Raw genomic sequence first — 14634 nt, forward strand, 5'->3', positions numbered from 1 at the left:
TGATTTACCAGAGATTGGTTATTGTCCGTGAGGGCCTGGAGAAGCTGTTCATGCTGTCCAAGAAGAACTCCTTGGCTGGTTAAAGCTTGGAGTAGTTGGCCGGAGGTAGGTGTTGTGTCTGCTGGGTCCATGTTGGCCAGATCGTTCTGTTATGATCTGATTTAAGCGGACCCAAAAGTGCAGAGCACGAACACAGCAGGTAGATGGTAGTAAAAAGGTTTATTGTTTAAAGCTGGAGCTGGGGTGGTGGCGGCAGGCAGTGGGGATCCGAAGTCCAGGGAGGGTGAAGCCAGAGTGGATTGAGTGGAACAAACGGAAGGTGCGCAGCTGAATCTGAGGCAAAAGGGAGCACGGGGTTAACAGGTATCATTAGACAAGAAAGAAGTAGTCACAGGAGCCAGGATAAGTACCACACTGGTGAACGGACGATCTGGCGACGACAGGGGAGATGAGCTGAGGTCTTATAGACTGAGGTGGAGTTGATGACGAGATGAAGGTCAGCTGCGCCGGTGTCCCACAGGAGGCCCCTCCCAGCTCCAGTGTGGGAAGGGAAAACAGCAGGAAGGGAAAACAAGGAGCACAAAAGGAGGTGGCAACCCTGGTCCTAACACAGACATAAGCAGAACAATGTAGTACATGCAGTTGAATGTAGTGAGGAATGCACAGACCTGTACATTGGGGAAACTAAACAACTGCTACACAAACACATGGCACAGCAAAGGAGAGCCAGCTCCTCAGGTCAGGACTCAGCAGTCCACCTACATCTTAAGAATCAGAATCGTTTTATTGCCAAGCAGGTTTACACATACAAGGAATTTGCTGTGGTGTGCTTGTGCAATTATAAATATAAAGTATATAAAATAGGAAACAAAAATTGTATAAAAAAATAAAGAATAAAAAAATACAATAAACAAAATTAAAAAATACTATAAGCGGGAGGGATTGTGCAAAACATACAAGTTCACCATCATCTGCTTCAGCAGGTTGAAAGTACATCCTCTGCTGGGCTTTTTTGGTCAGGACAAGGGACATTCATTTGAAGACAACGATGTCCACATTTTGTCCATGAAGACAGATTGTTTGAAAGAGGAGTGGCGGAAGAGGAAGAGGAAGCCATGTGTGCCAAACTAGAAAACCATCTCTGAACAGAGGAGGAGGTTTAAAACACAACCTATCAGCCACAATCAATACAGTCTTGACTTCAATCCCCAGGAAGTTTCACTACAATTCACATCTTAGGACACATGATTCACAGGCGGCGGGTGGGTCAACGACTTTCAAGGACTCCCAGTGAAACCAACATCAGGGTGGTTCCAGCCTCTCTGGTAACCTCAACGACTCCTAACAACCATACAAGTTAAATATCTGGGACTCCCAGCAGCCATTTAGAACTGAAGAAGCCGCGTGGATGAGAGGTGAAATGTCTTTAAGAAACTCATTCACTCTGAATTCTGCAGATTGTTTACCAATTGAACTATATCTAAGACAATATCCTGTCTAGATTCTGATTGAATGATCTTAATACTTAACAAAGCTGAGGATGAATCAGAAGCAAATACTATACTTTTAGGTCTGTCACCTTCAATACATATTACTGCCAACCATATCACAACTATTTCTGCTGTATACACAGGTAAATCATTATTAATTAGTTTAGAAGCAATTATATATAACTTTGGTATAAGCAACTCCTACTCTCTTATCAGGACCTTTTCATGCATCTTTACATTACATCACATTACATATCATTTAGCCATGATGATTTTATCCAAAGCGACTTACAATAAGTGCATTCAACCATGAGGGTACAAACCCAGAACAGCAAGAATCATGTTAGTACATTAGCTTTAAAAAACCCAAACTACAAAGTGCTACATGTAGGTGCAATATATAAGTGCAACTAACTTTTTTTTTCTTTGTTGATGATGGTTATTAGACCATCACCATCTTATCCAAGGTATAGTCGGAAGAGATGTGTTTTTAGCCTGCGGTGGAAGATGTGTAGATTTTCTGCTGTCTCCCCATGGGAAGCTTGTTCCACCATTTGGGAGCCAGGACAGCAAACAGTCTTGATTTTGTTGAGTGGCTAGGTATCCCTCGCAGTGAGGGAGCAGCAAGCCGATTGGCAGATGCAGAGCAGATTGGACGGGCTGGGGTCCAAGATTTAACCATGTCCTGGATGTAGACCGGGCCCGATTCTTTCACAGAGATGTCAATGGTGATAGTAAGGTCATGGGTGGGAGAGCCCTTCCCTGGCAGGAAAAGTAGCTTGATCTTGTCAAGGTTGGTCTTTAATTAGTGTGTGGACATCCACTGAGAGATGTCAATCAGACAAGCAGATATTTGTGCTGCTACCTGTGTTTCAGACTGGGGTAAAGAGAGAATTAGTTGGGTGTCATCTGCGTAGCTGTGTTAGGAAAAGTCATGTGATGGAATAACAGAGCCAAGAGAGTTGGTCTAAAGGGGGAAAAGGAGGGGACCCAGGACGGAACCTTGAGGGACCCCAGTACTGAGTGGACAAGGTTCTGACAAAGATCCTCTCCAAGTTATCCGGTAGGTACGGTCTTTGAGGTAGGATGTGAGCAGGGAGAGAGCAGAGCCCGAGACAGCCAGATCCTGAAGGGAGGAAATAAGTATCTGGTGGTTCACCGTGTCAAACACAGCAGAAAGGTTCAGAAAGATGACCACAAAGGAGAGAGAGGCTACTCTAGCAGTGTGAAGTTGCTCAGTGACAGCAAGGAGGGCAGTCTCAGTTGAGTTGCCTGCCTTGAAACCGGACTCGTGAGGATCAAGAAGGTTGTTTTGGTGAAGATAGGAAAAGAGTTGTTTATTAAAGATAGCACACTCAAGTGCTTTGGAGAGAAAAGGAAGAAGAGAGATGGGTCTGTAGTTGTTTACTTGAGACATCTGTATACACATAAATATGACCATCATATTTTTCCTTCATATACCATTCCACTTTGTACCGGTCCACTCCTTCATTCTTCTTATCTTCCAACAGACTGAGGTAAATTTAAAGTTCATTAAAGAGCCATGGAGGAACACTTGAATGTGCTTCTGTAGGACTTAAACTCAATGCACAAATCTGCACTCAGAGTATCATGTATTTCTTTTCAGCAGGATTTCTTGTTTCTCATCTCTGCGTTTTGACCTGGCTGTGTCACATGACTAAAACAACCAATGAAAAGAAAATAGCAAATAAAAACGTAAGAATAGTGCATTACTCTCAAACAACCACAAGGGGGAGAAATATTAAAACTAGAAACAAAATTATAAAGAGCCTGACAAAAACACAAGAAAGAGCACATAAGATAGTATATAGTAATTCATATTTTCTTTTCTCAAACTGTTGCCAAAGTAACAACAATTACAAATATTTGTTTCTGATTACATCAGTGGAAAGACATTAGGACACAACGTGATTTAGGAATGCATACTTTAGGCTTTACTGTCCAATGGGATGCGAACAACTACATGTAACATAGAGAGTGACAGCAATTGTAGCGTTGGAATGGGTGACGCAAGTAGAGGAAGATATGCAGATGCTGTGTGAGACATCTTCAGGCTTGGGGGTGACAATTGCTCATGTTACTCTGTTAGTGTTTGTATATTGTTCCACCTTCTGGTCTCCTTGATGCATCGAGTCTACATTAAAATCTTCTGCATAAGACATCAGCTGCTGCCTGATTTCTCCTTTCATCAGCTTCCAGTGATTACAATCAGTGATCATTTATTACCACCAGTCTGTCACAGCAGTATCAAAGCAAATCCCTTTGCACCTTATTTATTTTTATCTTTCATTTTGTCAGATTTTAAACTTGTATTTGGACTTCCATTGTACCTTGTGTATAACATTTTCTTTTTTGTGTATTTTTACTTTGCATTTTATTGTTTTTTGATATACCTGGTTGCTATGACAATCTAATTTCCCTGCAAAGTAATCTGGGGATCACTTCTACTACATACTCCGGTACAGAAGGTGGCGGTAACCCGTCATTAAACCAAAGGAAGAAGAAAGTTTGTTCGTGACCGGGCATCTGAGCATCATCATCACGTAGTTGGGCCGCATGACATGTGAATGAGGCTGGCTAAGAACACGGGGTTGAAGAGGATACCGTTTTAGTTACGTTGTTTAAGGTACAGTTGAGTAAGAAAATGCCCAGGAAAACGAAGGAGGGATTGGAGTGGGTGGACGATGAAGTCGCAGCGGCAGCTGGTGAGATAATGTTAATGTTTGTTGAGCAGCTAGCAGCAGGCTAAGTAGCGTCACAGTCAACGTTAATCTAGCAGTAGTCCGGACAAACGGTGCCAATTGTTCTTCACTAGAAATCTCCAGCAAATGTGTTTACGTCAGCATAACCCACTCAGCATCAAGCCTCATTTTTAGAGAAGATGGGAAAACAAAATGGAAAAGTGAACAGCCTCGTATTGAACTATGACTTCCAACAGAGAAGGCTTCAGCTAACGTTAGCCTCGACGAGGCAGTTCGTGAAATTAAGATGACAGTTAACTCACAGTTTGTAAGTAAAACCGGTGACTCCGGTTGTTACTTCTCCCCCATTTGCTTTCTTTAACTGTATGATTTAAAGTGAAATCGAACAATGACTAAGAGGATAAAGCTGTTGACTCATGTTAATGGTGTTGTCGTGTGCTTTGAACCACTAGCTCTTTAGATGTTGTTCCACCACAGGCCTCTAAAACAGCTTCAGCACTCCCGTCTACACATATTGCAGCTTGACACTAAATATTGAAAATGATTACTGTATTTACATGTAGTTTATCCTGTCCCATCTGGCCCATATTGAAGGACAATGACATTCATAAAGAACGTGTTCGACTATTAGCCCTTTTTGAAAAGTGGCCTCAAATTTAAGTTGAGTCAGCACTTGACATCAGTCATTGTTTATTTTTGAAACATTATGGTGGTATACAGACCTGACAAGTCAAACAATGTCTTCATAATGTCTGACAGTACTGTACATGTCCCACTAGTCCCCTCTGATGTTTTTGTGAAATAAAAAATCTGTTCTCTTTAAACAGAAAAGACTGTGAAAAAAGGGAAGAAAGATAAAAAGGGGAAAAAGACTGTGAGTATTTGCAATGGCTCATTTGACTAGTTTTTAAGTATCAAAATACTTCCTAGCTGATGCTTTACCTCAATGGCACAGTGTGTCTCATTGGATTTGTCGTTTTAATGTTTTTCTCCAGTTCTTTGAGGAGCTCACCACAGATTGCAAACCTGAAAAGGTACATGAGGTGGCTGGAAAAGACACACCGGGAAAACAGGTAATCTTTATTCTCATAGTAGGTCTTTACCTAAGGAGATGACACTACTACGGCTAATATATATATATATATATATATATATATATTTTTTTTTTTGTAGATGAGTGTCATGTATTTGTAGATGAGTGTCATGTTTGCAAATGTCGGTCTGTGAATGGGTGTGGGTGTGTATACAGAGGGGTGTTTTTTCATGTAATGCATTTTGACAGTATGGTGAAAAAAACAATAAACACAATCTTAAATTTTTATATATATATAGTTGAAGACACTAATATAAATATATAAATAGACTAAGGTAAGCAAAAAGTAAAGTAGCAGATCTGATATGTCTACACGTAGGTCAAACATTTTAGTCAACAGGTGTATCAAACTCTGTTTGCACCAGAGCATCAAAGTTTTAATGTACGAAACCAGGACTGAGTAGCTGTCTCACTCATGCTAGTTAATAGCAAAAAATAAAGTCAACGAGTTGCTAAACCAGGAATGAGTGAAAGGGGAAAAAAGAGTGACATTAGGTACTTATTTGATATTAAAATGGAAAAACAAAGTGACGGCTCTGATATGTAATTTACATAGAGGTTCTCTAGAGTGTGTAGGCATAACGTAGGTCAGCCCTAATCGCAAACCAACCGAGCAACCATAAAGAGTGGCTACAGATGAACTTGATTGTGAACAAAAGAGCATGGTGATAATAAGGGTATAAATGTTTAACTGTTTGCAGCTCTGAACATAATGAGTCACTTGTGTCTTGGTTTACCTTGAGAGTTCCTCGTTTATTTGTTCACATATTACATACATCTTCAGTCTTCCTGCCAGTGTGAGTCATAGAAAACATACAAAGTTTGTCCATCATAATCCACACAGATGCGAGCAGGATGGAGAAGCCCTAAGCGGACATTTCTCTTGTATAGTTTAGTTTTAACGTCGTTGAAAGCTGCCCGTCTCCGGGCCAGAGATGCACTGTAATCCGGATAGAGAGATATCTTGTGACCACGAAACCGCAGGATGCGCTCTTTATCTTGATAGTTTGTCTTAATTTCTTGTCTAAGATATCTTAACCATATTTTCCCGGTATTGGATTGGTTCATTTCAGATAAACGATATCAATATCAGTTTTTTGTCTTGCCTACCTGGGACATAATTTGAAACTTTCCCCTTTAGAAAAAGAAAAAAGATCGACGGAAAGGAAAAGGTGGAGATGCAAATGAGGATGATGATGCAAACGTCATGCTGAAGCTGAAAAAGCTCTCAGTGCAAGCAAGTTATGAGGAAGATGAACCAGGTATAATGTTTCATGATTGATGACCACAAATTAAATAATTTTGTTATATTATTTCATTATTCATTGTGCCTGCCTTCCCTTTCCACAGTCATTGCCACCAGTGAAGGAAACAAGGTTTGTTATTAGTCTACACTGAAACTTTGTGTTTCACCTTTTACCTTCTGACTCTACATGCTGGCTGTGTAAAGCATCTATCTATGATGTCTTTCAGGGTGGAAACATCTACGCTGCTCTCAGTCAGGGCCAGAGTGATGAGGATGCTGATATGGATGAAGAAGATAAACCAGCAAAAAAAGTACAGTATTGTATTTCAAATACAGTGGAAACCGTTTATTTCTCGCTCTCTGTCTTTGTTTGAAATGACGCCACAATATAACACTGATCACCACATAATAATTGATACTTTTCTATAATGAGTCAAATCTGTCTTTATAGCTGCGCTTCCACTCTCTTGTGTGCGCTGACACAGACACACACAGTCACATAGACAAGCGGTGTCATCGGACACGTGTAAACTCAGACTGGGTTAAAATAACTGAATTTGTAAACCTAGACAATGTATGGAGAGCCGGAGGACATGGCAGGGCGTGTTCGATTTGGTTGGCAGTGCACAACGCGACTCATAAAGACACAGAGAAGAGCAGTAAATGACTGACAGAGCTGGTAAAAACTGTATGCAATACCCAAAAATTAACACTGCAGGCGGATAACTTGATCACAATAACTCAATTATTTAAACCGCATTTGTATTGGAACAAATCTGTCCCAAGCTTTTTGATCCATATAAACAGGTGATCACTATATCCGTGATCCTTATAAGCGGTTTCCACTAAGGCTGAAACGATTCCTCGGGTAAATCGATTACTAAAAATCATCGATGAAATTCTTCTTCAAAGCTTCATTTAATCCATATACTGCCGGCGAATGTCTGGAAGGGCTCTCATACTGCTGAGTGTGTTTCACATGGATGACTATTACACAACGAGAGCATGTTTAGAGGGCAGAGTACCCCCAAAAGTTGACAGTCGTTTTTTTTCACCACCATTTCTTCTTATTTTTCTTCCCCGTGCATTACAAAGGAACCATGATGACAGAAAGCATAGTTTACAATGCAAACGACATTTACCCCATAAGTTTCGTTTTTGGTGTTGCCGTCGAAAACCCCCAAAACTTAATAGAGTACAACCGAGCTACAGTCTCCTAGTGTACACAGTTTGCCCATTTGCTAAAGCATAGCGGGCTGTTTACAGTGGTGTTCTAATTTTGTCTCTGGATGTCGTTCTTCTCAGAATTGAAATGATGCTGTTTACAAATTGCAGCTTTGACATTTTTTTTAGCTGGGTTTAGTGAAGTTCGACAGCTTCTGTCCACATTTGTCCTCACCATTCACCCTACAAATACAGAAGATTTAAATCCCTAAATAAAAACAATTCAAGTATATATGAAGTGAAGTACAGAATAAATTGTCATATTTATGTATTTTCATGTATTCATTTACTGTGACATGATTGAATAAAAACAATGTTAAGAATACAACTTCCTAGTCAAATCAGATCACAACACAGTAAACAAAGTGAAGAGGCGTTATGCATTTACAGTTGATTGTTTTTCTTATTGGCCTCAACAATGATGGGTTTCATCTGTTTCCCTGCATTTCCTCATAAAAACTAATGACAGTACATTGCATTTAGTTTGGGCAGGTCTATGCTGATTTCTTAACTTTGTTGTGATTCAATTTTTTATTTGTCATTGAAAGTTCACTGTGAAAACCAATTCAGAGCTAACCCATGTATCTTACATTTTTTTTATTATAACACTTAAAATGTTTTAATGCAGTGGCTTTTGAAAGTATTCGCCTTTTCACCTTTTTTCAAAACATTTTGTAGTAAATTTATTTTTGAATGAATAAAACTGTCAATTTGCTACATGTATTATCCCAATGAATAAAAAAGTAAATTTAGTTTTCAAATTTATTTAATATCTAAATCTTAAATGTCTCATTTACAAAAGCCAGACTGAAAATTATATATATATATATATATATATATATATATACTGACACCAACAAGCTGAAACACATTACAGTTGTCCTTGATTTGCTTGGCTACAAGACGAACAGCCTAAGTCTAAAGCTGCTTTCAAACATGTGCTTGACTCAACAGTCCCTCCATATTTTCTCTGAAGGAGGTGCATGTGTGAACGCAAATGTCAGAGTGAGACACTCTGCACTTTCTTCTGACTTTATCCACCTGGCCTCCTAGTTTTAAGTCTGTAGAAATCTAGGAGAAGGCGATTGCTGGATTCACCGCAAGGGAGTGGGGGTTAATGACGCTTCTAACGCGCGACAGACTCAAAAATGTAAAAAGCGGTGACATGCGTATTAGACTCTGACAAAGATGTCAAGAGAGTTTGTGGTGATAAGAGCCTATGTTTTATCTGATCTTAACTTAAATCAGTTCCACTGCACTGAGGTGCATCACTCCGCTGGTCAACAACAGACTCTGCTCCTCTAATGTTTTATAATCACTCACACTTTGAACTTATCTTTATACAAACTGCTGAATTCATATTTACGTCCAAAATAAACAAGGCGTCGCTTCTTCTGCAACAAAGAAGTTGAAACACTGTGCTGTGTTTATAATCTGCGGGAAGAACCTCTGTCTGCAGGTGTTTGTGTGTGTCTGCGCGTCTCTGTCCTTCACGCACAAAGTGATAATTACATGGGATATTCACCATCTAGTCCTATATTCTAAAATAGTTATTAATCGATGTCCGATCATGACTGTGGATCGTTCCGATCACTTCAACCCTGATCTGTCCTGTCCTCCTGTCTGTGTGCGTCACGTTACCTCTCGTGTTGTGTAGCAGTTCTAAATGTGTCTCATAAACTCTAGAGTGAATCAAACAAACACAAAGTAAAGTGAGTCAGTCCTGTATGTGTCCTAATAACTTGTGATCATTGATGGTGTTTATTGTTTAAGTGTAAATTGAGTGCAGGGCAGCGGGGGAATGAGGAGGAAACTCGGACAGAGACTGACTCAGGAAGACCGGACCTTTTAATGAGCGTCTGTCCTCATCCTGAAACAGTGGTGGTTAAAATTATTCAGCGGTGGAAACCCGCTAAAACAATGAACGTAGCAGAAAACATTATTTTGTTTTGTCACTGCATCGATGCAGAGTCGTCCACCTCTGTACAGAAGCCCAAACATTAGCACCTGTGCTGCTGTTCTCCTACACTCTGCAGTGTGACTATCCTGAGTCTAACCTGATGTGGGGTCAACCATGTTCCAGCCACATGATAGATTCCAACCCTGTCTGTATGTGTATTTTAACATGCGCACATGTTAGATATAGATATTTCAGATTTACAACTAATTTGCTCACAGTGATTTGTTTATCAAATTAACAGATTGTATCTGATGAGGAGGATGAGGCAGAGAAAGAAGATGCTGAAGAGAAAACTACAAAGACCAAGAGGGCTGAAGCCAAGTCCAAGGTGGGTGCTTGTATGACCCTAAATACTATTAAAATATGAGGTGAACACTATGGATTAAGCAGGATTTTACTCTGAATTGGGTGTTTGTTAAAGGTTCAGTGTAGAATTTAGTGACATCTAGTGGTGTAGTTGAATGTTGCAGCTAATTACCGCTCACCTCACCCTCTGGTTCCAAACATGAAAGAGAACCTGTGGTAGCATTCAGTTGTCATAAAAACTGAAAATGTGTTTAGTTTGTCCAGTTTGGACGACTGTAAAATATAAAGTATTTAAATATATAGGGCTCATTCTAGGGTAAAAAACTACAATTTAGATGAAACACACTAGTGAAAACATCAGTATTATTTTATATTCAATTTCTGCCAATAATCCCTTTCGCCTAAATCCTACACACTGAACCTTGAAAGCCTTACCCTGAACAGTTATTTTTTGCAAAAAAAACACTTAGGAGGGTAATATTTTATTTTTGCAATTTCTGTTAAAGGCTCAATGTACAAGCATAACTATACAAAAAAAGGCAGTTGTGCAACTTTTATCTATTTCCTCATATAAAAATATTCCAGTGTACTAAAATAATTACAAGTATAATAAAGTATGAAGCAGTGCATCTTCCACTCCTGCAAATATTTCACAATAAAATAACCTTTTTTTTTTTTAAACAAAAGAATGGATTCGGTCAACAGAATTGCTGGATTTTGAGACACATACAGAAAGTGTTATCAAATGTCAACAGCTAAAGTCACTGACCTCACAAAGCACATATTTTGCCTTGTGAATGCCATATCTTGAACGCCATGAGGGAAAACCCTTCACATGTGCCACTTGCACTCAAGGATTAACTGATATGATTTTGGTAGCCAAAGGTCAAGGTCATGGTAGCCTCACAAAGTATGTTTATGTTTGAATAAATACAATATAATTGACTCTGACTCTTAACAAAAAAATTCTCTTGAATAAATATTAAACATTTGGAGCAGGTTATATGTAAACAGGATGGGATCGTTAGGATTTAGATGACTCACTTACGGTCATGTATTTAGTTATTAATCGATATATAAAAGCAGACCATTACTTCACATAACATTACTTTAACACTGAGTCCTGGCTATGCGTTTCACATTTCATGTTGTACTGAGCGTACATAATGACTAATTTTTCATTATGTGTAAATTGAAGCTTCGTAAACTCTCGAGCGAATCAAACAAACGCCAAGTAAACGTCATGTTCTGATCAGGTCTTAATAATGTTTGACGAGTGTTGGTGTTTATGAGTTAAAGTGAGGGCAGGTCAGCAGTGTGGAGGGAGACACAGGAAACTCCAGCAGGGTAAAAAACAACTGTCACTTTGTGTGAACAAATTCTCGATTGCTCCTGGTATGTCAAATGATGATTTTAAAAAAATGGGGGGCATATTTGCAAGTTGCACTGGTGCGCCTAGTCATAAAATGTAGTTGCACTGTCTCACAATATGCGACTAAATGGTTGCAGTCTGGAGCCCTGCTGTACTGTGATGATTAGGTTGATATGGTTCAGCATCAACCAAAGTCAGCAAGTCTCCAACAACCAGGCGCAGCATTTGTTGTGTGTTATAAAAATTGTGTAAGGAGCGGCAGGCAGATGGGTGCTGTAACAGTAGGAGAACTGTTAGTAATCTCTGGCCATAGCTAACAAAGTCTAACATCCACTGCATTTTACAAACAGTGATATTTGTCCTGCGGCCTCGAGTGTGTCATCTTCAGTTAGCGCTAGTATCACCTTGCAAGCACCTCCAGTAGAGCTCGGGCGAAAGTGAGCAGCGACGACAGCGACTCATCGTTCTCGCCGGCATTCAAGGAAAAGTTGACTAACATGACTTGTATGATTTATGTCAGTAGATTTCCTATAAATAAGACGTACAACAAGCAGCTCCAAACGTTATTATCCACAAATGGCTCAACTGCTACCGATTTCCACTGTTATGGAATATATGAGAGATTAATATTCATTTATTGATGTAACATTAGTTTACAGGGACAATTGGAACATTTTCTTCTACTAATTATCCACAAATACATTGTGGTGTTTTGTTAATTTAAACACCAGGGTTTTTAAGGCAAAAAGTTTCAACATTGCCTCTATCTCAGTTACTGCTAATTTTAACAGTTGGGTTAAAGACATTGAGCATGTCTGATTAGGCTCTGAGATGACCTGTGTGGGTTTTCTTTTGTAATGTTGCCTGTCTACCACAAGGCGTTACTGCTGCTGCCCCGGTGTAACATGAAGCACAGCTACTGTGCATCGGTCCAGTCTAATAAAGATTTTGGAATCAAAATGGGGAATTGATAAGAACCGCAATTGATAAGCGGAATCAGAATCGATAAAATTGAAACGATACCCAACCCTAGCCAGATGGCCAATCATGGCAAACTATACTTTATTGGGAGGGGGCCTCAAAGAAACGGTAACTAAATCCAAGCATTTTAGATATAATTCAACTTTATACATAGAGCCAACAAAAAAAAGTTTTCCATTGTCTAATGCTCCAGACTGCAACTACATTAATTATTACAATAAGATACTCTCTTGATGTGAGCTATCAGCATAGGAGGCTTCATAAATACAAGTCCCATTATGAGGTAGGAGTATTTCTAGTCCTTGATAAATTTTCAGTGGGATTCTTCGAGGCTTAATACAGGAAGTTTCAGGGTTCTATCAATCCGTCTGTTGGGTGCGAATATTGAAGTTATACAGTTTGGCCTCGAAGGAAGGCAGAATAGTCATGGGTTAGATTGAATTAATGCAAAATACCAAATAAATGGTACAGTGTCTGCCTACCTATACAAACCTATTTAGAGAATGGCATATAGAAAGAAGCCCACATAGGCCTATAGAATTTATCCATTTCTTTCCTAATTTACTCATCGCACAGCAGACTCAGAAATACACTGCTCAAAAAAATTAAGGGAACACTTAAATCACCAATAGGATCTCAATGAACAAAATATTCATGTTGAAAATATTAACTGATATACATTGTGTTATTCATTGACAACAATAACGTAAGAAGGGTCAATGGAAACCAAAACCAGAGGGCTGGATTCAAAGTCACACCGAAATCAAAGTGAACATTTTTCTCACAGCCCTATCAGACAATTTTCATCCCAACAACTTGTGAGGTTGTGAAGTAGTGTGCATGGCCCATAGGTGCTCAATTGGATTCAGGCCTGGGGAACGAGAGTGGCAGTCAATAGCATCAATGCCTTTGTCATTCAGGAAGTGCCTACACACATGAGGCCGGGCATTGTCCTGCACCAGGTGGTATCCAGGGCCCACTGCACCAGCGTAAGGTCTGACAATTGAGGATTCCATCCCGCTGGTGGTCATTTTGTAGGCCCCTGGCAGTGCTTCTCCTGTTCCTCCACAAAGGAGCAGATACTGGTCCTGCTCCTGGGTTGTTGACCTTCTACGGCCCTTTCCAGCTCTCAACGTGTAACAGCCGGTCTCCTGGTATCTCCTCCATCCTCTTGAGTCTGTGCTGGGAGACACGGCAAACCTTCTTGCGACCACACATATGGATGTGCCATCCTGGAAGAGCTGGATTACCTGTACAACCTGATTGGGCTCCTATATGGACAGATTGATATCCCTGAAGTTTAACTGACTTGGTGTTATACTTTAACAATTAAGTGTTCCCTTAATTTTTCTGAGCAGTGTACTTCGGTTAAGAGAAGACATTTTGTTAAATATACTGTTGACAGAAAATAGCTTTCTCTGAATTTTGTCATCTTATTTTTTTATCTGGTTTTGATGAATTTTTTTAATCTCTTCCTGTAGTCACCTGATATTTATGAAACAGAAGTGAAACGAAAGAAGGGGAAGATAGAACAATACAAGGTAAGTAAAAAGCACAGATTTTGGTTTTGCTTTTTTGTTTTAATCTCATCAACAACTTTCAGGTAACCATTATGTGATATTCCTGTCTATGTAGAAAGGAAAGCCTGCTGAGCGATCATGCAGCGAGTATGAAGATGATGATGAGGAGGATAGTGACGGAGGTGACATGATGATGGTATGCTTGTCCTCCACAAAGCTCTTCTTCGTTGCTTTGGATCACTGTGTTAACTCATCTCTGCCTCTAACCATTAAGAGTGCTGAGGATGCCATTGCAGAACAGGCCAAACCACAGGAAGAGGACCCAAATGCTAATCTTAGTAAAAAGGAGAAGAAGAAGAAAAAGAAACAGGTGATCACTATGGTCCATTAATTGTATGTCCTTATATTTAATGGGGCAGACTTTATATTCCCCCTGTTATTATAATTATTTTTCATGTCACACAATAAGCTGCTGTTGTTTGGTGTAATCTTAACCCTACAGAGTTGTCCCGCTGCTTCCTGTCCTTTGTTGTAGATGGAGTACGAGCGTCAAGTGGCCAGTGTTAGGGCTCAGAATGCCTTGGAGGGCGATTTCTCCATTTCCCAGGCGGAGATGTCCTCCAGACAGGCAATGCTGGAGAATGCCTCTGATATTAAGGTTATTAAGTTTAATTAGAACAAATCTGTTCTTTTTCATCATTTTCATTCTAAAGATGCTT

At 39.7% G+C, this 14634-nt stretch overlaps 1 protein-coding gene across 1 annotated transcript in view; it reads left to right on the forward strand.

The window, feature by feature from the left end:
• The first annotated feature begins 4008 nt into the window (after window positions 1–4008).
• abcf1 (ATP-binding cassette, sub-family F (GCN20), member 1) overlaps window positions 4009–14634 on the forward strand; it is a 46575-nt gene continuing 35949 nt past the window's right edge. Inside the window, exons 1-11 of the mRNA XM_035182883.1 lie at window positions 4009–4216; window positions 5041–5087; window positions 5209–5286; window positions 6448–6568; window positions 6657–6682; window positions 6780–6863; window positions 9978–10064; window positions 13877–13936; window positions 14031–14111; window positions 14190–14285; window positions 14451–14573. Of these exons, the coding sequence (XP_035038774.1) occupies window positions 4156–4216; window positions 5041–5087; window positions 5209–5286; window positions 6448–6568; window positions 6657–6682; window positions 6780–6863; window positions 9978–10064; window positions 13877–13936; window positions 14031–14111; window positions 14190–14285; window positions 14451–14573 (864 nt within the window). The 5' untranslated portion in view covers window positions 4009–4155. The remainder of the gene's footprint in view (window positions 4217–5040; window positions 5088–5208; window positions 5287–6447; window positions 6569–6656; window positions 6683–6779; window positions 6864–9977; window positions 10065–13876; window positions 13937–14030; window positions 14112–14189; window positions 14286–14450; window positions 14574–14634) is intronic.

The sequence above is a fragment of the Hippoglossus stenolepis genome, chromosome 17, assembly GCF_022539355.2.
Source record: "Hippoglossus stenolepis isolate QCI-W04-F060 chromosome 17, HSTE1.2, whole genome shotgun sequence".
NCBI lineage: Eukaryota > Metazoa > Chordata > Actinopteri > Pleuronectiformes > Pleuronectidae > Hippoglossus > Hippoglossus stenolepis.